Below are 26,570 nucleotides of genomic sequence, written 5' to 3'. Positions count from 1 at the left end.
CAGTTAGCAAAGATGGATGAACTTCCTAAGATGGCTCGGTTGGAATCAGCATTACAGATGGTCTCAACCCCTAGAGATAGTTTAGCAACCTCTTCTACCACTGACACATTCCAATTCCAAACTGTCTGAAGATTCAGCCATCTGCAACCAAGCAAAAAGTGTTAGCCATGGCAAAATCACCCAGGAAGAAAAAAAAAATCAGAAGTGTTAACTACATATTGTAGATCTCTAGGTGGTTCAGAATGCAGTTCAGTTTATTTGGGGTTATTTTTAGTATCAACCCATAGATAAATACAAACAACCATCTCCTCAAGAAAGATAGTTTAAGAAGAAAAGAATGAAAATGCCCATGCTGTTACATCTATTGATTACATTTCCAGTAAACACACACACACACACACAATAGCAGTATTGCAAGACACAGCCATATTACTCTGTATCAGTACTAAAAAGATCTGGTAGCACACTTGAGATGAACTGAGATAAAGACAATTGCAGCATACGCTTTCATAGACTGATGCATTTGATGAAGTAGACTCAGTCTGTGAAAGCTTATTTTACAACTTCTTTCAGTTAGATGCTACAAAATCCCTTTCTACACAAAATGATAACAATCACTTTATAATCTACTAGCCGTCCCCTGCCACGCATTGCTGTGGCCCAGTCTGGTGATCTGGAAAATAAAGTAATGAGAAAGTGTTGGTGTCTAATATATGTAATGTCTTTCTGCTTGTGGGTAAACAGTATTTTTTACTGTTTCTTTGTCAGTGTTGATGTGGAGATTGTCTGGTTTGCCTACTCTGGAACATGCAACATAGAATTGTCCTTCTTTAGGGGTCCCTTTCAAATCTATGATACTATCTCTCTGTGTGTGTGAATCATATATATCCATCTATATAAATGGCTGGATGGCTCTTTGTCAGGAGGGCTTTGATTACATTTTCTTGCCCTGGTGAAGGGAGTTGGACTGGATGACCTTAAGTATTTTCTGTTTGACATGCAAACTACTCAAAGGTGTTTTCGTAGCATGAAGAAAACTGAGAAAGACGACTCCTTTCTTGAGCTTTTATTTTTATATAATCCCATATGCCTAATACAGTTTGGTTTTCATATTTTAAAAAACTTGCTGAAATGTTTCTAGTTGGTGCCCTGTACCAATTTAACATGGTCCTGTTGTTCTCTTTCTTGTGTCCTTACAGATGGGCCAAAAAGGGACATATTATAAAGGAAGCATCTGGTGACACTTTTGAGGCCATAGTTGACCACACCTATTTTTTTGAACCAGTATCCTGTGAGGTGACCAATGCTTTGGGAAGCACTAACATCAGCAGAACAGTAGATGTTTACTGTAAGTATGATTAAGCTCTTAGACCATTGGGAGCCCTTGTCCTTCAAAGGTCCTTTCTGAGATGGTCCTTTCTCATTACAGCATAGCCTTCTCCTATATAATCTAAACCTTTTCTGGGGAACATTTACTCAAACCAGCCTGAACCCAACTGGCAACCATCACTCAGCAACCTTTTCATTGGCTGCCCCAAAACTGTGGAATGACCTGCCAGAAGAGCCCTGACAGCTAGGCTTGAGTAACCACGGAAAAATTTGGTTCTAAACTCGTTTAGTTTTTAGGGGGGGCTTGCATTTCATTTTTTTTAATAATTCTGAAAATTTCCTTTTAAAAATTTCGAACTATACGAAATTTTGTATAATTACGAATCGATTTGTTAATGGCGGACGCGATTGCGCAATATGCTAAAAACACCTCCAAATGGGACAGGGGGAACTTCTGAAGCTTCCCTCTCCCTCTGTTGTCGACTGTTGGTGTGATAAAACAAACAACAACTATAAAACTTGCACCAGACATGCCAAAATAATTACGAAATAATTACGAAATGATTACGAAATGATTACGAAATGATTACGAAATGATTATGAAATAATTACAAAATAATTATGAAATAAATTGAAAAAATTGTTTCGAATCTAATTTACTCCTCACACTATTCCTGCATGGCTCAATATTGGATCGTAAGCTAATTTAAATACGAATTAATAACGAATTACGAAATTAACGAACGAAACCGCCCAAGCCTACTGACAGCTAAATAAACTGTCAGAATTCAAGAGACAATTGAAGATCTCTCTAGGTCTACCCAGTCATTTAAAAAATTACATTGTATTTGTATTATCTTTTAACCTTGTACTATATATTTTAATATCTGTATTTTATGTTGGTGTGTTTTGATGTATGTATTTTATCTTAAATACTTAATGGGGATGCATTTTAACTGAGTTATGCCCTGTCTCGAGAGGAGAGGCAGGTAACAAATAAAATCTGTTATTATCATTATTTATTACAGTTGGACCTCGCATGATGTCAGAACCACAATCCCTCCTCGTTGACCTTGGATCAGATGCGGTATTTAATTGTGCATGGATTGGAAACCCATCCCTGACCATCGTTTGGATGAAGCGGGGCTCTGGTGTGGTAAGCATGCTAGGCATTGACTGGACATAGGGGAGCTTTGGGAGTTATGTGCTGGCAGTGAGAGGTCATGCAGCTGCACAGAATGGCTGCAGTTCACATCACAGCTCATTTTTTCATTGATTGCCTAGAGAAGTATTTCTCAAACTGTGATCCTCCAGATGTTTTGGACTTCAACTCACACAATTCCTAACAGCTGGTAGGAGTTGTGGCAGGGATTTCTGAAAGCTGAAGTCCAAACCACCTGGAGGAGCAAAGTTTGAGAGACACTGGCCTAAATTAAGGTGGCATTTAGGTGTCTTATTCATTATGTATCAAGAAAAATATAGCAATGGGTGACATTTTATGTGATTCAGCAGAGCATAGTAGCTGATTACTCAATGAACTTAGACTTCCTGTTATAGCCATTGCAGGTCGCCATGGCAATTTTGTGCCAGGAAAGAGGTTGGAAAAGTGTTTGGTTATGTTCCTGTAGCCAAACATGAAATGATTATATTATTTTGCATCTTTGATTGTGCATTTAGCAGGGGGTTGGATTAGATGGCCCACGTGTCCTCTTCCAACTCTATTATTCTCTGTTTCTATCTGCTGAGGTCCACTGCATACTCCATTTCACATCTTTCTACAGCAGTGGTTCTCAACCTTCCTAATGCCGTGACCCCTTAATACAATCCCTCATGTTGTGGTGACCCCCAACCATAATATTGTTTTCGTTGCTACTTCATAACAGTCATTTTACTACTGTTATACATCATAATGTAAATATAAAATATGCAAGATGTATTTTCATTCAATGGACCAAACTGAGCACAAATACCCAATGCAACCACATGTAAATGCTAGTGGGGTTGTGGGAGGATTGATTTTGTAATTTGGGAGTTGTAGTTGCTGGGATTTATAGTTCACCTATAAATCAAAGCGCATTCTGAACTCCACCAGCAATGGATTTGAATCTAATTTGCCACACAGAACTCCCATGACCAACAGAAAACACTGGAAGGGTTTGGTGGGTATTGACCTTGAGTTTGGGAGTTGTAGTTCACCTGTATCCAGAGAGCACTGTGGACTCACGCAATGGTGGATCAGGACCAAACTTGGTACAAATACTCAATATGCACATATGTGAACACTGGTGGAGCTTGGAGAAAATAGACCTTGACTTTTGGGAGTTGTAGTTGTTGGGATTTATAATTCATTACAATCAAAGAACATTCTGAACTCCACCAACGATAGAATTGGCTCAAACTTCCCACATGGAATCCCATGACCATCAGAAAATACTGTGTTTTCTGATGGTCTTTTGCGACCCCTCTGTCACCCCTTGGCGACCCCCTAAGGGGTCCTGACCCCCAGGTTGAGAAACACTGTCCTACAGGGACATAACCAGACACTTTTCTGACTCCCCACTCCCACTTCTCTACCAGGCATGAAATGACTGTGAGGAGGGCTACTGCTTCTCTACAGTGAGACAGGGGTTTGGTTCTCTACAGTGAGGCAGGCCTCGTCTACACTGCCATAAAATCCAGATTATCAAAGATAATCCACATTATTTGCTTTGGACTGAATTATATGAGTCTACATTGCCATATAATCTGATTCAAAGCAGATAATCTGGATTTTGTATGGCAGTGTGAAGGGACCATAGAAAGAGGAAGGGAATTACCAACCTTGACATCAGCCAGTAAAAGACATAACACAAATATGAGAACAACTTGTACTAGTGCATACCAGTAACAAAATGCCAGCCTATAGTTAACATTTTGATCAGGTCCTTTAAAATGCATTAGGTAATCTTCTCATTTATAATGTATATGCTTAAATCTCATTTCATCTGTCCTTAAGTAGTTTACTATAAATTTAAAAAAATCATGGAGTTGGAAGGGATTTCAAAGGTTGTCTAATTTAACACTTGCCTCCAACCTTTGCTAATTTTGCACTAGATGGCCTGTTTTGCTGTCATATTGCAAATATCACTGTGTAATTGTGCCTAATTTTTGTGTATATCCTCTCTATGATATCTTGAGTATCCTGGTTAAGTCTTTCCTTCAGGAGAAACAATTAATACATTTTACATCGTATGCAGTCTATTTTTAACAGATATTTCAAAATGGTATTCCCCCCGAGGATTGAAAAATGTCAGTTCCTTAAATCCATTGCTAGCTTTCAGTATGCCTTATTTTGTGATGAATTACAGAAAGGGGCTTAATTTGCAGATCAGCTTGTATCTCTGAAGAAATGCCGTTCTGGAAAGAAAACTGAATTAACAACATCAGATGTCCTTTTAATGTCGAGTTTAGTTTCAGCGATTAACTGTCAGATGTTTGGAGCCAGTTATAATCTATTTGGGGAGTTAAAACATACCAAATTTCTTCAACCTTTCCAACTTGATCACCATTAACATTTGATTAGAACCAAAAAAAAAGTGGGAATTGTGAATAATATTATAAGCTCAGCAAAAGAGATAGGTACAGCACATTACTACATATAAGATGATGTTATCTGAGCACCCAGGTATAGACTATGTGAATAAGCACGATCCCAAATTTGCTCATAGGATTAATCCTTGAATCACTTCATGTTTTTGTCTGTATATGTAATATCCATGGTGCTAAACGTCTTAGGACAATGGTTCTCAACCTTCCTCATGCTGTGACCCCTTAATACAATTGGTGACCCCCAACCATAACATTATTTTCCTTCCTACTTCATAACTGTCATTTTGCTACTGTTATCAATCATAATGTAACTATCTGATATGCAGGATGTATTTTCATTCACTGGACCAAATTTAGCACAAATATCCAATATGCCTAAATTTGAATACTGGTGGATTGGAGGGGGTTGATTTTGTCATTTGGGAGTTGTCGTTGTTGGGATTTATAGTTCACCTGTAATCAAAGAGCATTTTGAACTCTACCAACAATGGAATTGGGCCAAACTTGGCACACAGAACTCCCATGACCAACAGAAAATATTGGAGGCGTGGGTGGCCATTGAAGTTGTAGATCACCTACATTCAGAGACCACTGTGGACTCAAACAATGATGGACCTGGACTAAACTTGGCATGAATACTCAATATGCCCAAATGTGAACACTGGTGGAGTTTGGGGAAAATAGACCTTGATATTTTGGGAGTTGTAGTTGCTGGGATTTATAGTTCACCTGCAATCAAAGAGCATTCTGAACCCCACCAACGATAGAATTGGGACAAACTTCCCACATAGAACTCATATGACCAACAGAAAATAATGTGTTTTCTGATGGTCTTTAGTGACCCCTCTGACACTCCCTCGTGACCCCTTCAGGGGTCCCGACCCCCAGGTTGGTTCAGCACCATGGATAGTTCAAAGAGATAAAGCACGCTGCTAACATGGAAATCACCAGATTTAGTTCGTTATTACAGTATTCACATCTCCTCCTAGTATCTTGAGATTTCAGGGTACTTAGGCGATCCCTCATTGTCCAAGTATGATGGCCTTTCAAGTGTAGTGTCTTGGTGGTGGATACATAAGCGACTGTAGAGCCCTATTCTTGATCCACATGCTCTTCCACTGTGAAGACATTGGTTTCCAGGTGGAAGGCAATTCAGATCAGGGTTGGCTTGATGTGCCTTCCTCTTGGCACATTTCTCCCTTTTGCCCTTCTTTGAATGTATAGAATCATAGAATTGGAAGAGACCTCGTGGGCCGTCCAGTCCAACCCTGCCAAGAAGCACGAATATTGCATTCAAAGCACCTCTGACAGATGGCCATCCAGCCTCTGTTTAAAAGCTTCCAAAGAAGGAGCCTCCACCACACTCCAGGGCAGAGTTCCACTGCTGAACGGCTCTCACAGTCAGGAAGGTCTTCCTCATGTTCAGATGGAATCTCCTTTCTTGTAGTTTGAAGCCATTGCTCCGTGTCCTAGTCTCCAGGGAAGTAGAAAGCAAGCTTGTTCCCTCTTCCCTGTGACTTCCTCTCACGTATTTATACATGGCTATTATATCTCCTCTCAGCCTTCTCTTCTTCAGGCTAAACATGCCCAGCTCTTTAAGCCGCTCCTTATAGAGCTTCTCCAGACCCTTGATCATTTTAGTCACCCTCCTCTGGACACATTCCAGCTTGTCAATATCCCTTTTCAATTGTGGTGCCCAGAATTGGACACAGTATTCCAGGTGTGGTCTAACCAAAGCAGAATAGAGGGGTAGCATGACTTCCCTAGATCTAGATACTATACTCCTATTGATGCAGGCCAAAATCCCATTGGCCTTTTTTGCCGCCACATGACATTGTTGGCTCATGTTCAACTTGCTGTCCACGAGGACTCTTTTTCACAAGTACTGCTCTCGAGCCAGGCATTATCCCCCATTCTGTATCTTTGCATTTCATTTTTTCTGCCTAAATGGAGTGTCTTGCATTTGTCACTGTTGAACTTCATTTTGTTAGTTTTGGCCCATCTCTCTAATCTGTCAAGATTGTTTTGAATTCTGCTCCTGTCCTCTGGAATATTGTCTGTCCCTCCCAAATTGGTGTCATCTGCAAACTTGATGATCATGCCTTCTAACCCTTCATCTAAGTCATTAATAAAGATGTTAAAGGGCCCAGGACAGAACCCTGCTGATGGCACTCCAGTCCACAGCACTGCTGTTCACAGCTGACCTCCAGTTAGAGTGATCAAGGGCCAGTTCTCGGTGTCTATGCCACAGTATTTCAGGGTAGCTACAAGTAACAAAACAATGTCAAACAACTATCAAACAATTTAATCTCCAGCCTGGCAGGATCTACACTCAACAAATAAATAAAAATAATAAAAATCAATGAGATCTAACAATGTATAGAAATCCCGTGGATCAAAATCATAATCATGATCACTGGGTTCCTGAAACTTAAATAGCCAGGGGTCAATTTCATCACTAAAATGAGACCAGCAGCATCACCATTTGAACCTCCAAGGGCAAAGCACTCCACGGCAGAGAAATCACAACAGAGAAGGCTGCTGTGCAAAAATGATTGTATAGAGAAAAGCACCAGTTTTCTTATGCATAAGTAAGGTTGGCATTCTGCATTGCATTATGTATTCATAACCTGGAGTTACGGATCCGTGACTGTTCTATATTCAGTAACAGTATGTAGTCACAATTGAGGCACTATTGCCTTGATTGGAGACGTCCCCCAGCTAACCTTAACAACCAGCGGCCACATCAGGTAAAGGAGGACTTTGTACCTGAACAAGGTATAAAGGAGATTATGCTTCCAACCCCTTTCCGCAGCAAGTGAGGCTGCGGCAATCAAAAGCTGGGCCCTTTTGCAATTTCTTATCACAATCTCACCTGGAAGGGAGCTGAAAACATCCTCTTCCTTGTACCTCAGTCAGCAGCCAAACAGATCCCTTTGGTGTGATCTGGCTACTGGCTGTTAAATTGGACTTGGGAAATCAAGCCAAGAGACATTCATTAGTTATGCATTGATAACTAAGCAATTCAAATAGACTATTTGTGCCTGTTTTCTGTGCAAAAAGAAAAAAAATAGTTTTGACATAGAAATCCACATTTCATGGTTTTTGATCACAAAAAAATATGTTTTCTCCCTGGAGAATAATTCTTGCACCATACTTTGGGACATATGGGGAGAGTATTGTGGAGGTATATTAATTTTCTACTGTAGTGAGGATAGAACTGCTTTAATTATTCATCCATTCATGCAAGGACCGAACATCCCTAGTAAACTTCTGTGCCAATATATGCACAGATTTCCATAAAATTTAAAAGTTCTTGCAACCAAGTATGAAACAAGAATAAGAAGTAAACGCAAGTGGGGTTGAGAGCAATGGAGCAAAATCAAAACTGAGAAATTTTCACGTCCCCGATGATTTACAGGGACTCTGATTCTGGGCTTAGCAAACAAACAAGTATATATTTGACTTGTGTGTGTGTGTGTGTGTCAGGAGCAACTTGAGAAACTGTAAGTTGCTTCTGGTGTGAGAGAATTGGCCATCTGCAAGGACGTCGCCCGGGGAATGCCCAGATGTTTAATGTTTTACCATCCTTATGGGAGGCTTCTCTCATGTCACCGCATGGAGGGGTAGCATGGTTCCAGACAGAGGGAGCTCAACCTGCTCTTTTAGATTCGAATCACTTATCTGTTGGTCAGCAGTCTTGCTAGCACGAGGTGTTCTGTCGTGCGCTGGGCCTGTAAAACTTGTCTTTTGAATAGGACGTGCACTTTGTGCCCAGCGGGAAGCCAGGGTGCCTCGAAAGAGAGGCCCTCAAGGATTTTCCTGTACAATAGTCTTAGAGGCTTGAAAGGTTTAACAAAGTCCTTTATTATTGAACAAATTAAACAAATACTTCCCAGATCTTCAATGAGTCAAACAAATGCTTCTTAACTTGTCTACAATGGACAGGCACCTTGCTTGGAGAACTATTTCTTTCTTTAACAAGGAAAACCCTTTTTAAACCTCTCCCAGGCTGTCTACTATCTAAGCTTTGGTGATGTGGGTTCTACTATCGGATCCAAACTGCTTCTTGGGCACCGAGTAGACCTACCAGTCAAGGCTGGTAGATTCTCCAGCTGGAGTTCTTTGGGTCTGTAAAACTGTTTTCCCCGGATGCTGTAAGGCTGAGAGGCTGTAAGCTCCCAGCCAAAGCTTTGGGACTTTTCCCCCAGACATTCCCCGGAAATTCTTAAGAAATGAAGCTTTTCTGCAGCTGAAACTGGTCCACGTCCTATAGATTAGTTTCCTTCTATAAGGCTGAACTAAAAATGGCTCTCTCTCCTCCCCAGATCCTTGGGGAAAGGGGCAGAACCAAACACAACAATGATAGACAGGTGGCTAGCCCTATAACTGCAAACCAAGGGAAGCCACCTTTGCGAAATGCCTGAAACCTTGGAACGCATGCAGACATTTAATAGAAAGAAAATGAAGTTGGAGCTCCTGGTACAGCCATACCAGCACACGAGGGTTAACCCACTGCACCACTGGGGGCTCCATATATTTGATAGCTTCAGACTTCAAGCCAAGAGGTAGAAGAAGCAGCACTTATGCTGAAAGCAGGATGTTAAGGCTCATACAATAATAACAGAGGCAGGGTCTACCAGTCAATAATGGTGGGAACTTAGAAGAGAGGAGAAAACCATTTTAGGCCACTTAAAAGTCAATGGGAGAAATGAATACAAGAATGCAAAAGTGAATAAAAAGATATGCAGCAATTTTCCTACAAGAAGAGAGAGAGAGAAAGTCTCACAACTCCATACAGAACCAGGAGAGAAAGAGACATTTGTAGGATTTCCGGGAGAAAATGTGAAGGAGACTGATATATTTTCACACCCCTATGATGTGATGGTAGGTTCTCATGTATACATCTGACATGTTAATTGATTGATGACTTGCATGCGTAGATGGTTCATCAAAGGTATAATATCACAGGTAGGACATTCATATCTCCTTAAAAGCCGTGATGTTCAGTGGAGTCATTTCACACACTGTCAGTTGCTTAGTGAACAAGATAATTAAGTGTTGAAAAATGATGCGTTCATGCATGAGCCAGTCTGGATCATGCTAAAGAATGAGAAAATGCACTGATAGGTTGAGAAACGCAATATATAATGTTCATTTCCTACATGAGATAGCAATAGATGTCTTATATTGTGTAGGCAGATGATTGAAGTGGATACTCAATGACGTTTTCTCCAACTCCAGATCTATGGCCTGGAGCCTATGTTGCTCCCATTCAGAGTACCTTGCAGATTTATAACTAAACTAGCTGTACCCACCACGCATTACTGTGGCTAACCTTCCCTCCCTCTTTCTCTCCTTCTTTCTTTCTCTCCTTCCTTCCCTCTCTCTTTCCTTCCTTCCCTCTTTTTCTTTCCCTTCTTCTTTCTTCCTTCTTTACCTATTTCTTTTCTCACTTCCTTTGCTCTTTGGTTCCATCCTTCCTTCCCTCTTTCCTTCCTTCCTTCCCTCCCTCTTTCTCTCTTTCATTCCTTCTCTGCTTCCTTCCCTCTTTCACTTATTTCATTCTCTCCTTCCTTCTCTCCTTCCTTCTTTCTCTACCCTTCTTTCTTTCCTTCTTTAGCTCCTTCCCTCCTTCATTCCCTCTTTCTCTCCCTCCTTCTCTCCTTCCTTCCTTCTCTACCTTTCTTTCTTTCCTTCTCTCCTTCCCTCTTTCCCCCCTCTTTCTCTCCTTCCATCCTTCTCTACCCATCTCTTTCCTTCTTTATCTCCTTCTCTCCTTCTTTCCCTCCTTTTCTACCCTTCCTTCTCTCCTTCCCAATTTCTCTCCCTCCTTCTCTCCTTCCTTCCTTCTCTACCCTTATTTTTCCTTCCTTCTCTCCTTCCCTCCTTCTTTCTCTTCTTCTCTCCCTTTTTCTCTACCTCCTTCCTTCTCTACCTTTCTTTCTTTCCTTCTTTCTCTCCTTCCCTCCTTCTTCCCCTTCTTCTCTCCCTCCTTCCTTCTCTACCCTTCTTTCTTTCCTTCCTTCTCTCCTTTCCTCCTTCTCTCCCTCCTTCTCTCCTTCCTTCCTTCCTTCCTTCCTTCCTTCCTTCCTTCCTTCCTTCCTTCCTCCTTTCTGTGTAGGTTTTGTGTGTATATATGCATATATGTGTGTATATATGTGGTTTTGTGAATGCGTTGTAATGGGTTCTTTTTTGTTTTTTTAGCTTAAGTCCCTTCTGCTGTGTTTTTCAGTGTTTTTATGAGTGATTGTGATGGTCACTCATTGGCCTGTGTCTCTTGTCCAAATTTGGTGCCAATTCGTCCTGTGGTTTTTGAGTTATGTTAATCCCACAAACGAACATTACATTTTTATTGATATAGATGATTGGTGCAAAAGGCCTGCTGTAGGCGGCAATAAACATTAGGATCTATCCCGTGACACTTCTCTAGAAGGTGGCTCCTACCTTGCTGAGTCTATGCCTGAAAATCTGCCATTTACACACATGTTGCTTTCACCTACGACAACCCACTTTTAATTTTCCTGATCTATTTGTTGGGAAATTTTAGGCCCAGAAATAACCCTCCCTTGGGGATGATTCCACAAAATATAGCAGAGTGCTAAAAGCACAGTTCATAACCAGCAGAAACTTATGTGTAGAAAGCAAGGATTGGTTTCCATTCAACAGGATGGAATAGGATTGCAGATCCACAACTTCATAGCTTCTAAAAATAATATGTTTATTAAAGTCAAAAGAAATCCATTCTGGATAGGAAAGGTTCTTGGAGCTAACAAGCTTCACTGAGCTATCTTCTAAGAAAGAGGGAAAAATAACAAAATAGCCATATCTACTACATCTTGCCTGGATAATGGCAAGATGGCTCCTCACTCTAGAAGAACAAAGGAAGAAGAGACCCAGAAAAAGGAGACAGGCCACATGGCCAGCCCAGGGCAATAAAAAAAAACCTTTAAAGAGTAAATTACGTCTTCTCTGAAGAGATCACATTACTAAGTATTCAAAGGGGGAGGAGATAATGGCATACCCTTATAAGCCTTCTAAGCCCCTTCTTAAGAAGCATGCATAAGGAATTGGGGGAAGGGAGTCCTCACTCTAATCTATCTAGGCTAACTAACTACTCATTGTTTGCTAGAGTCTTGTGCAGCCAGGGATGAAACCCAACACTATTCATTAAACTTTTTTTTCATGTCAGAAGCAACTTGAGAAACTGCAAGTCGCTTCTGGTATTGCAAAGAGGTCACCAATTTGTAAAGATGGCACCCAGTTTGTAATGATGCCACCAATTTGTAACGGTTTGTAAAGGAACCACCACTTTGTAAGGACTTATTGAATTGATAACACAACTAATAGCTTGTGATATTGATTTGTGTATTCTTCAATGTGTAGCATGGTTTAACTTGAAAGTATTTGTAACAGAGACTTGGATTTGAAGAAACTGTAACACGTTTATTGAAGTATAGAAGAAGCTTGATGGTTTCAAAGTATCTTAACTCTTAGAGGCACATATATTCAGAGGATACATTTATAACATTTCATTAACCAACTCTTAAGAGGTCTATTCCTTCCACTAAACAGGTTTCAAACTTATTTTCCTTCAAAATGTGTTTCTTTCTTGAACAGATTACTTCAGGTACAAGCTTATCTTTTTCTTATGTTATTTCTGTTGCAATAAAGATTCTTATTAGGGTTCTCTCCCCCTTTTGTTCATACACTGACTAATAATATAAATAAGTCAACTTGACCTATCTAAATTACACAAGCTAAAAGCCAAGACCTTCCTGATTCTCCAGACAGTAGAATCAGCCTTTCCCTGTAGTTCTTAGACTACAGCCTACCATACTGGTTCTCAACACACACAACAGAACCAGCCTTCCCTGTAGTTCGCTGACTACAGACTAACTGTTTTAAAATGGCTGCCCTGCCAAGTGGCAGTTGGCTCCGCCCCTTTTTCCATGGCAACTCAGCTCAAAGTGAGCTAAGCTGGCTACCATTACCTAGTTACGCTATTCTATATACTTACCCTTTTAAACACCTATCTATAATTACACATAACTGCAGATTAAAATTAACACTTCACCACAGGTATGAGATAATTGACTGTCTACTAGGATGTTGCCTAGATGATTGATATTTTATCATTCTTTGGAAGGCTTCTCCCACATGAGAAGCTAGAGCTTTACAGACAGGAGCTTACCCCGCTCCCCAGATTTGAACCATCAACCTGTCGGTCTACCAGTCCTGCTGGCAGGGGGGTTTAACCCATTGCGCCACCGAGGACACATTGTAAACTGATGTTTACAATGCATAGATAATATCTATACATAATAGGAGAGTCAGGCTGGTGAAGTGCAGAGCTTCTTAAACTTTTCCACCTCCACTTTTCCACTTTTTGTCCCCTCTATCACAAGGCAAATATAATAAATTCAAGCCACTTTTATGTAGAGATGAATGTGTGCTTATTCAATGTAAAATACTACAAAACCTATGATTCAATGCACCCAAGCAAAAATGCCTCTGTAGCAGTATCTGTGACCATGCTTTAACAAAATGATTGAGAAAGCCATGAACAATGCACGAAGATACAAAATCAATACAGATAAATATTAAGAAGCAGTCATTGGGGAGTTATAAAGTGGAACTCCACTTTACTGTTCTTACAAGGTTTAAAGCCCTTGTTCACAGCGCTTGAGTCCTCTTCTGTTATATAGTTCTGTCAGGCAGATCTATTTTGCTTTATGTATCGTCACATTTAGAAGTCCCCCACTTGGCTATGAAAATTAAGACATTGTTGGTCTCATGGGCAGCTTGATTAAGAAAAAAACTGATTTGTGGACAATTGAAGAAGAGTTGTTCTTCAAATGGAAAAACTGTAATAGTATTAGGCTGGCAATTTAGTTATTTATTGTGTCAGAAGCAGATTGAGAATACAGTTATAATATATTAGAAAAACCACAAACAAAGTTAAAAACTCGGCGTTCTACTAAATGTCCTTTGACCAGAAGCTGGATGCCTCTGATGTCGCAGTGAGGTCTTCCATTGTGCATGTGGTAGGGCTCAGGCTGCATTGTAGCAAGTGGTCTGTGGTTTGCTCTTCTCCACACTCGCAGGTCATGGGCTCCACTTTATAGCCCCATTTCTTAAGGTTAGCTCTGCATCTTGTAGTGCCAGAGAACAGTCTGTTCAGCATCTTCCAGGACACCCAGGCCTCTGTGTGCCCAGGAGGAAGTTTCTCATCGGGTAGAATCATAGAGTTGGAAGAGACCTCATGGGCCATCCAGTCCAACCCCCTGCCAAGAAGCAGGAATATTGCATTCAAAGCACCCCTGACAGGTGGCCATCCAGCCTCTGTTTAAAAGCTTCCAAAAAAGGAGCCTCCACCACACTCCGGGGCAGAGAGTTCCACTGCTGAATGGCTCTCACAGTCAGGAAGTTCTTCCTCATGTTCAGATGGAATCTCCTTTCTTGTAGTTTGAACCCATTGTTCTCCATCCTAGTCTCCAGGGAAGCAGAAAACAAGCTTGCTCCCTCCTCCCTTTGACTTCCTCTCACATATCAGCCACTCATTGAGGTTCCAGGTTTGAGCCTGCCACTTTTGGACTCTCACTTGCTGAGGTGTTCCTGTGTGTATCTCTGGATCTTAGGTAACTATTTCTTGATTTAAGATGTTGGCATGCTGGCTGATATCCGAACAGAGATTGGGCCGGAGATGGCAATGCCTTGATCCTTTCATTACAGGCTGCTACTTCCCGGTGGATATCAGTCGGTGCAATGCCAGCTAAACAGTATAATTTCTCCCATGGTGTAGGGCGTAGACATCCTGTGATTATTCGACATGTCTCATTAAAAGCCACATCCAGTGTTTTAACGTGGTGATATGTATTCCACACTTGGCATGCTTATTCAGCAGCAGAGTAGTAAAGTGCAAGGACAGATGTCTTCACTGTGTCTGGTTGTGATCCCCAGGTTGTGCCAGTCAGCTTTCATATGATATTATTTCTAGCACCTTTTTGCTTGTTTTTCAAGCAGTGCTTCTTATAAATCAGAGCACAGTCCAGAGTAATTTATCCAGTGGTGTAGGGCGTAGACATCCATCCTCATTCTTCCTTGGCCCTGTGCAGATCATGTTAGAAGTAAGTCATCCCAGAAACTGAGAGAAGATACAAATGACTTGCCTTGGAAGGCAGGAATAGCGTCCTTCTCACCTTTCCTTTAGTGAACTCTAGCTGACAAATGTCCACTGTACAACTTGAAGGCTGACAGGGCTCTAGACAAGATTGCAGTCAACTTGGAAAAGTTAGACATCTGTGTCAATCTGTTTCTGCCATGCAGCATTTTAAAAGAATTATGCTGTTTCGTTTATATATTGTATAATGAATTGTAGCAAATGAAAGTTTTAATGGAATGGTTTCTGATTTTATTATTGTAATGTCTTCTTTAAATTCTCTATCATAATGTGTTATGCTGTTTACCTGAATTGTGCTACTTTTCTGTGTAGTGCCATCTTTGTACGTTAGCTCCCTTCAAACTCCCCCTCTAGCTATAACTAATATGGAGTGACAGGTATGCAATGTTGTAAAAGGGTAAGCATATTATGTGAATTTTAGCACGCCTCTGATCTTCCAAACCAATCACTGATACAGATTGCTTGATCTTAGAATACATTCCACTTGAGTTGTTCTGTCCATTCTGGATAGTCATTCAAATTGACAAAGGCAACGAATGGAGCAGGTGGCATGGATATGACTAGTGACAATTCTCATTATTGCTGTGGTTTGGGGAAGATGTTAACCTTAGCAGCATTTGTATATTCTGCTTTCTCTTATAAGTGCATGCTTGAAATAAAATAAAATAATAATCCTGTTCACAAAGACCAGGGGTCTTCAAACTATGGTTCGTGGGCTGGGTCTCTTCCCCAGCTCTGTGATTATTATTATTATTATTATTATTATTATTATTATTACCTTTATTTGTACCCCGCTAACATCTCCCGAAGGACTCGATGCGGCTTACAAGGCCAAGGCCACCAACAAAACAACAGCATACAAAAACAACAGTAAAACTCATAAAGCAAATAATAAAACATCAAGCAAAACAATAAAACATTAAAAACAATGACACATGACGCATTTAAAATCTAAGGCCGGGCCAAATGTAATGGACCAATTTAAAAAGCGCTGGACATGACAGGTGAAATGTAGAGGTATTTGGAGGTAGGTGCAATGTGCAGATAATCCTGAATCTCTGGCAAGGTGCATTTGGGACTTGAAGCCAGGAGTTTTCTATTCTGGAAAGGCACACTGGAACAGCCAGGTCTTCAGGCTCTTCCTAAAGACTGCCAATGTTAGGGCTTGTCTGATGTTCTTGGGGAGAGAGTTCCAGAGTCGGGGGGCCACCACAGAGAAGGCCCTGTCCCTTGTCCCCACCAAACGCGCCTGTGACGCAGGTGGGATCGCGAGCAGGGCCTCTCCAGATGATTGAAGGGATCGTGTGGGTTCATATATAGAGATGCAGTCACGCAGGTAGGTGGGTCCCAAACCGTTTAGGGCTTTGTAGGCGAGCACCTGCACCTTGAATTGGGACCGGAAGATGAACAGCAGCCAGTGGAGCTCCTTAAACAGGAGGGTTGACCTCTCTCTGTAAGGAGCACCAGTTAACAACCTGGCCGCCAACCGTTGGACCAGTTGGAATTCCCGAGCTGTTTTCAAGGGCAGCCCCATGTAGAGCGCATTACAGTAGTCCAATCTAGAGGTGACCAAGGCATGGACCACCCTGGCTAGATCAGCCTTTACGAGGTACGGTCACAGTTGGCGCACAAGTCTCAATTGTGCAAAAGCCCTCCCGGCCACCACCATCGCCTGAGCCTCAAGCGTAAGTAATGAATCCAGGAGGACACCCAAACTGAGGACCTGTGACTTCAGGGGGAGTGTAACCCCATCCAACACAGGTTGCCACCCTATACCCCAATCCGGTTTACGATCGACCAGGAGGACCTCTGTCTTGTCGGGATTAATCTTCAGCTTGTTCATCCTCATCCAGATAGCCACAGCGGCCAGGCACTCGTCCAGCACCCGAGGGGCTTCCTTAGAGTTTAGGCCAAATTGGGCAAATTTCCTCAAACTGCAGTTGCTGGGAGGTAATTGTGGCAGCTCTCCGTATTTTCTCCAGATGTCCATCCATTCCCAACCACTTGCATCTGTGGAACTGGAAATGTGTGTGTCATCTTATCTTTGACTCAGGCAGCACAATCTTGGGTTCCAGCACAATCTAGAATTGTTGCATTTTCTTCATGATTGGACAAAATACTACGTGAGGAAGATGGCTGTATGAACCATAACCGCATTTTAATGAGTGGGATTTAAAAAAAAAAAGTTTCCAACTTTTCCCAACACTTGGTAGTTTCAATATGAGCTGCTTCCATCTCTAACTACTGCTAGGGCATTTAAGCATTTTGCTCAGCATGAGTGTAAATTCCCAGACTGAGCAAAGGAATTGGCTGCAAGATCAGACACTCAGCAGTGCCAATAACTAACATGCTGGATTGTGTTTACATAGCAAACACATGCTGGAAAGGAAAAAAGGAGCAGGACCATAGGGATATCATCCAAATTTCTGCAGGAGAAAGATGGCAGATGTCTCAGTTCTGCCCTGTGCAGAAAGGTTAAGGGACAACCACACCTAATATGTGGATTCCATCACCGGAAGATAATGCCACTCCACATTAGCTGCAGACAAATCCCGATCGCTTTACTTGCGCAGGTGGAAAATTAACCATCCAGTTTCAACTGCTTCCTCAGGCAATTAGGAAGAGTTGACTCTTAAAGGCCATGTTTGTTTTAGACTCATCGTATTTCTAAATACCACAGGAGCTTGGATTCTGCTGACTGGCCTGCATCAAAATTCCCTGCTTCAGCATTTAAGAAGTTTTAATAAAGCTGTTGATTATGCCAATGTGGACCGCAGGGCAGCCGATCTGGCAGCATGGATTGCAGTGAGGATCAAAAGGCAGGGAGCCAGAGCAAACTCTGTCTTGGTAGCACTGGCTATAAGCAAATTTCAGAATGATTGGCTCTTGCTATGTGACTCAGAGCTGCTCTTTATTTTTATTTATTTTATTTTACAGTATTTATATTCCGCCCTTCTCACCACACAGGGGACTCAGGGTAGATTACAATATACGTGTACATGGCAAACATTCAATGCCATACACACAACATATTAGACAGACACTCAGCGGCTAGTTAACATTCCAGCTTCTGGCCACCAGGGGAGCTGTCGCTTCACCGTCCATTTGTGATGCTGATGAAGTACTTTCCTCATTCTTTGCATACTTCCTGGAGATTTTTTATGACCTTGTAAATGAGTTAAATTAGCCTCCCCATGTAAGTGGTACCTACTTGACAGATGCAACTGCCTTTCGGGTTGCAAAGATTGACAAAAAGCTACACAATTTTGGTTGGGAGCTCACTCCGACCTGGGTTGGCTTTGAACTCATGACCTTCCGGTCAGTAGTGATGTTAATGCAGCTGACTCCCAGCCAGCTGCACTACAGTCCCTCTTTACACCAACCTTTGAATAATATGGCTATACAGGCATTCCCTGAGTTACAAACTGTTGGAGTATACAATCAATCAGTGAGTGTGTGTGTGTCAACTGTAAAATAAGATGCATGAAGCTGAGTATTGAACTTTTGGATACTGTTGCATTTTTGTTCAGGCTCAAGCTACACTGGTGCAGAGAGAGTAAATAGAGAAGCAAACAGTGAGAGCAGGCCCGTAGCCAGGATTTTGTTTGGGGGGGGGGGGGGCTGAGTTTGGTTCAGGGGGGCTGAGTCTGAGTGAAAGAGGGTCTGCCCTAGCAAACCTTTTGTATCGTTATCCCAATACCCCTATGCATATGGGATATATTGAGCATGGTGATGAGATCATGATATGAATAAACATAACAGTTTAAATAATGTACCAGTAAGGCCTTCTCACAGACCACCATCAGAATTTCGGGGGGGGGGGGCTGAAGCCCTCAAGCCCCCCTCCCCCGAAATTCAGGCATGTAGCCCCACCGGCTACATGCCTGAGTGAGAGACAGGCTAATTTGCTTCTTGGCTGCTGAAAGGTCTCTCATTTGGACAAAAAAAAAATACCATTTTAATTCTCTCTGAAAGGACATTTAGTGAGTTGATACAACTGATCATATTGTACATATGTTGTTCTGAATTAAGAAGGGTAAACTGCTTGTTCTTTACTGTTCACCTGCATGGCATATTTTCTTTCTCTGGCAACACAGTGTGTGGGCTGATCCAACATGAACTACACATGATTTATTTTACATTATGCCACAAAACATCTGACTTACAAATGACTCCTAGTTAAGAACAAGGGTGAGACAACAGAAAGTGAAGGAAATCTTCTCTTTAGAAGGGAAATCCACTATTAGAAGAATTGTTATCATGCAAAAAAGGTGTCTCCACTAAAGCTCTATCTCCAATCCTTGTTTCCACAATGAGCCAAATTTTTCAAAATCACAGGGATAGAAAGTGAGGTGAAATCTTCTGATCAGGGACATAGACAACAAAGCAAACACCACATGGGCAATAACCCTTCCCCCTGCAATCCAAAGTTGTTAAATATATATATATTGGCTGGAAGTACGCTTAAAAAATGGACCTATTCCAACTTACATACAAATTCAACGTTAAGTACAAACCTACAGGACCCATCTTGTTCATAATTTGGGGACTGCCTGTATAGTGTTTTCATCTATGTTAGAAGATGTATGAAAAGAAGAATACTGGGGAGTCTTTCAGAAATTATTTATAATTATGGCAGGGGGTAGGTGGGAAAATTGTTTCACCACTCCACAACAAACATTTCAAGGAAAAGACATCCAGTGGGAGAATTGTGAGAGACAAGATTGGGCATGTTTAGCCTGCAGAAGAAAAGGCTGAGAGGAAACATGATGAGTGCCATGTATAAATATGTGCGGGGAAGTCATAGGGAGGAGGCTTGTCTTCTGCTGCCCTGGAGACTAGGGTGCAGAACAGTGGCTTCAAATTACAGGAAAGGAGATTCCACCTGAACAGGAGGAACAACTTCCTAACTGTGAGAGCTGTTCCGCAGTGGAACTCTCTGCCCCCGAGTGCGGTGGAGGCGCCTTCTTTGGAGGCTTTTAAACAGAGGCTGGATGGCCATCTGTTGGGGGTGCTTTGGATGCGATTTTCCCACTTCTTAGCAGGCCCATGAGGTCACTTCCAACTCTATGCTTCCAACCACTATAACTCCCATGTAAATCATATCCAGCCACATAGGGGATGTGTGTGGCATTCCCCAGGTTCTCGCACTCAAGTTTACTGTTGAATGTTTAATTTTTCAAATAATCATTCAGCTCATTTCTATAGCTAAAAAAGAAGTTTTAAATGAGATTTTTCCCATGTAAAGATACTAGGTCGCACCCTGATTGCAGTTACGGATTTGCGACCTAGATTTGCAGATCTGTAACTGCTCCATATTCAGCAAGACTGTGTGATTTTACTGTAAAATCATGTAAAGGAGGATGTTGTTAGCCCCCTTCTACCATTGAGTAAGACTGCAACAATCAGGCCTCTGCCAAAACGTATCTTTCCTCTTTTTTTCAGGTCCTGAGCAATGAGAACACGTTAACACTAAGAAATGTCCGCCAAGAAGATGCTGGGAAATACGTCTGCCGAGCCGTGGTTCCACGTGTGGGTGCGGGAGAACGGGAGGTGTCGCTGACTGTCAATGGTACTTCCCTTTAACTATCTATATCATCATTCTGCTTTCATCATCATGTTCATGTTCCAATAATAACAACAATAGGACAGTCTGCCTTCAGCAGTTAAATTATGCTGCCTGAGGCAAAGAGTAACACAGTGTCACCCCCGTTCTACATAAAAATGATAACAAAGCTAGTCACTGATTTATTTTTTCAAAATCAGTGATGGGGAAATGTCCTCCATTACAACTGAAAGCAAGAGAAAGAGTTAACAGTCACAAGCCATGCTGCCCTAGAGACTAGGGTGCAGAACAATGGGCATAAAGGTCACTTCTCCTCCACTCCCCTGCTGCCTCCTCCAGCCAACTCCCACCTGGAAGAACTACTTTGTCTTTCCAATGTTAGGGATGACCCTTTGTCTAGACTAGTGGTTCCCCTGATGTTTTGGCCTTCAACTCCCAGAAATCCTAACAGCTAGTAAACTGGCTGGGATTTCTGGGAGTTGTGGGCCAAAACACCTGGAGACCCACAGGTTGAGAACCACTGGTCTAGATATAGTGAGCAAAGCACTGCATTATCTATCTAGTATTCTAGATTTTTGTGCCGTCGCTGCCTGGGGGCTATAGTTCTTAGTGAAAAAACAAGGACGTGGCAACTTTTCCCCAGGGGATTGCTTCTTGCCTTCCTTTAGAGAACTGGAACTCTCAAGGATCAAGACACTATAGATAACTCGAAATAGGCTTTATTGTTCACAAAGAGTTATCTTTCTGAGGCATTAAACTTGATGTTCCAAAAGGAAGTAAAGAAAATATACATTACAGTCTCTGGTTGTCTTGGGTCCAAGGAGTTTTCCAGCTGAGTAGCTTCCAAGTTCCCTCTTTCTCAATGGCTATGAGGTCGGAACACTCACAGCCTCAGTCCAATCGCCTATATTGAAGGCACAGAGTCTTCCTCTTGATGCCAAAGGACTGGTTTGAAGGCGCTTAAGATTCCTCAATGTCGTCCAGATGAGCTGGGCATGAAGTATGGATCTGAGAATTGGTAGTAAGAAATGACTTAACCAAGGGCTTTGAGCCAAGCCTTTCGCACGTCTATGTGTTGAGCTTTTTGGTGGTGGAATGAAAAGGAAAACTCTGCTCTCCTCCCTAGGAAGGGATGGAGTCAAACAATTGAGCTTGGGGAGCAAGCCAACTGATGTAAAACAACATTGATAGACAGTTGTAAATAACCAAACAATTCAACTATATATTTACATACAAGTGGTGCCAGACGCGCCATCACAATTCTGATTTGCAGAGAGGATAGGTTCACACTAACATGGGAACAATACAGGAATACATGGACAAAATATAATTGCAGTAGTAATAGTTGCTGTTGAATTTTTGAAAGGCTTTTCTATGTATCTGCATTCATGCAACTTGTTGACATATGAGGACCTAATGAATCTCTTTAGAGTTTTCTTAGCCAAAGAATACACAAAGTTGGATTTATCACTTCCTCCTTCTGAAACACAGTGGCTAGTATTCTTTGGTATTCCTTGGTAGTCCCTCATTCTAGTACTATGCAGAGCTGGCCCTGTTTAGCTTCCATGATCAGATGGGATTAAGGTATTACATGAAGAGAAAAGGAACAGAGAGATTAACATAAAATATAACAGAATCAAGTGTAGGCTGAGATCTTGCATCATTGGATATAAGATGCTGGAACTTTACCATTACAGTTACAGCTGACAATACCTATTTGTCAGATGTAACAAATATACCTATTTTGTCAGTTTGGCCACACCCTAGTCAATGGGTTTCTATGACTTTGCCAGTGAGGGCAATGGGAATATTATGTTTGCAGTAGTCTCTGAGTTGCAAATGCATTGAAAAGAATTATAGAATTGGAAGAGCCCACATGGGCCAACCCCCTGCCAAGAAGCGGGAAAGTCACATTCAAAGCACCCCTGACAGATGGCCATTGGGAGACAGCGAAAAAGAATCCTTGGGGTCCTGCTGCAACTGCTTGGTTGAAGATGCTCTGCAACTGGAAGAGGGCTGCAGATATCCCTTCCCAGGCAAACCAAAAAGGTGGATTTGGTCATATAATGATCTCGCAACTACTGAACAGAATGCCTGCCTTGGCTTCTGTAAGTAAAGGTAAAAGTTTTCCCCTGACATTCAGTCCAGTCATATCCGACTCTGGGGTGTGGTGCTCATCTCAATTTTTAAGCTGAAGAGCCGGCATTGTCCGTAGACACCTCCAAGGTCATGTGGCCGGCATGACTGCATGGAGCGCCGCTACCTTCCCGCTGGAGCAGGACCTATTGATCTACTCACATTTGCATGTTTTTCGAACTGCTAGGTAGGCAGAAGCTATGGCTGACAGCGGAAGCTCACGCCGCTCCCCGGAATCAAACCTGCGACCTTTTGGTCAACAAGCTCAGCAGCTCAGTGCTTTAACCCACTGCGCCACCGGGGGCTTCTATAATGAATGCTAAAATGCACCTGACCCATCATTATTATTATTATTATTATTATTATTATTATTATTATGCAATCTTCCCCTCCTCTTATGAAAAGCTCAGGCATTCCCATTCAAAATTCATTTGTTGAGCACTGACACAGTTTAATTTTAAGTGGAGTTAATGCTGAAGACAGAGACAGGAACAAACCATTGGAGCCATAAAAAATGCCTACCACTCTCTTACCCTCCGCTCAGCATGCCATCTCTTGCTCTTCTCCCTTCCTTGTTGGCTGCTGCAATTTAATTACAATTCAGATAACTTGCAAGAAACAAAGGAATACGTTTGATGAAAACAAAGAGCTTTCCCAGAGAGAGATTGAGAGAGAGAGGTACCTTATCCTTCCTTTGTCCCTCAGAATTTCAGTGCAAAGGGAATAGCTTTCTGATGCACTGTTTCACACAGGAGTGGGCAACTGTGTTGCATTTGACAACCAGTTTTACACTCCTGGGATTCTCTGGGGGCTGCACAGACGTGTCCCCACAAAAAGCATTTTAAAATCCATAAAAATGGGCATTTTTGATGTTAAAGAATACAAAGAACGCCAACAACTCTTTCAAAGGTGAATTGCTATTCCTAGAGGCTTCCAGGAGCAGAGTTCACCAAACTTTGGTCTGACAAATGAGAAGTTCAGATGGGCTGAGATCCACAATAATAATAATAATAATAATAATAATAATAATAATAATAATATAATATAACTTTATTTTTATACCCCGCCAACCATCTCCTCTAGGGGACTCGGGGCGACTTACAAGGGACATGCCCAAAAATTACAGTTAAAACACAGCAATCAAACAAACAATTTATAGCCATGTATAAATATGTGAGAGGAAGTCACAGGGAGGATGGAGCAAGCTTATTTTCTGCTTTCCTGGAGACTAGGACGCGGAACAGTGGCTTCAAACTACAAGAAAGGAGATTCCATCTGACCATCAGGAAGAACTTCCTGACTGTGAGAGCCGTTCAGCAGTGGAACTCTCTGCCCCGGAGTGTGGTGGAGGCTCCTTCTTTAGAAGCTTTTAAACAGAGGCTGGATGGCCACCTGTCAGGGGTGCTTTGAATGCAATATTCCTGCTTCTTGGCAGGGAGTTGGACTGGATGGCCCATGAGGTCTCTTCCAACTCTATGATTGTAATTAAAACATCAGATAAAAACAATACAACACAATTATAAACAACATAGGAACAATATGGCTTAGGAAAAAACATAGCTGAGATACAATTCAATGAATGCAATACATTTTATAGGAGCGCAAGAAAAGTGCAACAGACTAGTAGACTGGGCGGGAAGTGCTGTCATAAACATGTTGAGGTAGGCCGTTTGAGGGTTGAAATAAAGTGCAGAAACTCAATAGGGACAGGAAAATTACTGGTGAGCTGCTCAATCAAAAGCACACCGGAACATCCAGGTTTTTAGTTGGCTCTGAAAGAAGGATAAGGTTGGAGCCTGTCTGATCTCCCTAGGAAAGGAGTTCCAGAGCTGGGGGGCCACCACCGAGAAAGTTCTCCCCCTCGTCCCCACCAACTGTGCTTGAGATGGCAGGGGGAGAGAGAGCAGTGCCTCCACAGATGATCTCAAGGTACGCATTAGTTCATAGGGGAAGAGACGATTGTGGAGATAAGCAGGTCCTGAACCGTGATGACCTGCACCTTGAATTGGAACCAGAAACTTATTGGATTTCTGGGGAGGTGAGAAGCCAGGTGGTCGATTTTCAGTCCAAAGGTCAAGAGTCAGAGTTTCAGTGAGAAGACAGGAGACCAAGGGCAAGGGGCGGCTCAACCATTACGCAAAGTAAACATTTGCAGTATAGTTGATTTTGCCCAGGGGCACTCTTGAGGCGCTCTTGGGGGAAAATAGACCTTGACATAGGCAAGTTGTAGTTACTGGGATGTATAGTTCACCTAAAATCAAAGAGCATTCTGAACTCCACCAATGATGGAATTAAATCAATTGTGGCACACAGAACTTCCATGACGAACAGAAAATATATATCAGTGATTGGTTGGGGCGGGGGGGCCAAATACTGTTTGCTTACCATTGAAAATTACCTAGGGCCACCACTGCCAAGGGCACATGTGGAAAAATAATCTTGATTCAAGAACAGGGCTGAGTCTCAGAGCTGGCTTGGGTGTCTCTCACAGTGGGCAAGCAACATTGTTTGCAGTATCTGCAGTGGACCATGTGGCATCACTCAAGAATGAGCAAAGTGTGGCCCATAGTTCACATATGAATCCCCAGCTCATACATAGATAACTGCGAATTAGAGACTAGCTGCTAAGACAAATATCACCAGTTACAGAGTGATAGAAGGCCTTTCCTTTTGCTCTCAATCCTGCGTGGAAGACCATGCATTGTGTTTTTATGTTTGTCGCTCCTGGCCATCATTTCGGTCAATCTGGGGTTGATTTTTGGTTTGACTGGTTCTGAGCACAAGAGAGGTAAACTAGTTAGCATGCAGTTAGCATGAAGGGCCATGCATTCCACATCCTTATGCTAACCGTTCCAGCAGCTATTTGTCAGAGGCCCAGTGATAGACCACATAGAAACATAGGAAGCCACATTATATTAAATCAGACCAATAGTATTTGGGCTTCCACCCAAAATACTAATCACCACAATTGCATTTAGCTTCCAAAATCAAATAGGATCAGGAATGTTCAGGGAAATTTGGTCGGACACAGGTGCCTTTCATCCACTGTCGCTTGAGCAGAACTCTAGTGCTTTGGGCATTTTTGATGTGTGATTTCTTCATCTGTTCTGCAAAGGGCAGAGGGCATCTAATCTTGAGCTATCACCACCATCAATTATGATCCATTGCCTTGTGTATGGGAAATCCTCTCCCACAGATGGAAACAAAATAAATCTCAACATCTTATGAGAAAACTGTTTCTGTTCTGGTGCCTACCCGCCCTGATAAGGGATGCAGGGGAAGAGAGGGAAAAACTCAAAACCTGCCAATTGGATAAGAGAGATACCATCAGGCACAAGGCCCTCACAAATGTAATAATAAGGATAAATGACCAATTGCCTGGAGAGGAAGATAGACCACAAACCAATTTGCTGCAGGCAATCTTGTCAAGCGGACCCTTTTTCAAGAATTCTTCTTTTTCTGTTGTTGTTTTTAAAAAACCCAAACACCAGACAATGATGTTTTAAAAAGGAACTGTGATTGCATCACCAAGCAAGCCAGGTTGCCATCAAAGGTTTGGGAGGTGCCCTAGTAGTTAAGCCAGAAACAAGAATACAACTGACAGGAATGACATCAGTTGATTAATATTAAAGTTACAAAGTTAATATTAACAATAATAATAACAACAACAGCAATCAGTGCTGTGTAGAAAGCAGTTGGTGTCTTACGCTCAAACACAGTCCTTTACAATGTGTTGTCGAAGGCTTTCATGGCTAGAATCACTGGATT

The 26,570-nt window shown here is 42.0% G+C and overlaps 1 protein-coding gene across 3 annotated transcripts in view; it reads left to right on the top strand.

The window, feature by feature from the left end:
* Nucleotides 1-26,570, top strand: part of KIRREL3 (kirre like nephrin family adhesion molecule 3) — a 952,985-nt gene that overhangs the window by 841,456 nt on the left and 84,959 nt on the right. For all 3 annotated transcript variants that reach the window (XM_060787109.2, XM_060787106.2, XM_060787107.2), the window contains 3 exons: nt 1,200-1,348; nt 2,358-2,485; nt 20,546-20,672. In XM_060787109.2, the coding sequence (XP_060643092.1) occupies nt 1,200-1,348; nt 2,358-2,485; nt 20,546-20,672 (404 nt within the window). The remainder of the gene's footprint in view (nt 1-1,199; nt 1,349-2,357; nt 2,486-20,545; nt 20,673-26,570) is intronic.

Source organism: Anolis sagrei, chromosome 7 (assembly GCF_037176765.1).
Source record: "Anolis sagrei isolate rAnoSag1 chromosome 7, rAnoSag1.mat, whole genome shotgun sequence".
Taxonomy (NCBI): domain Eukaryota; kingdom Metazoa; phylum Chordata; class Lepidosauria; order Squamata; family Dactyloidae; genus Anolis; species Anolis sagrei.
Note: the sequence above shows the minus strand (reverse complement) of the source record. Positions and strands in the feature narration are given on the sequence as shown.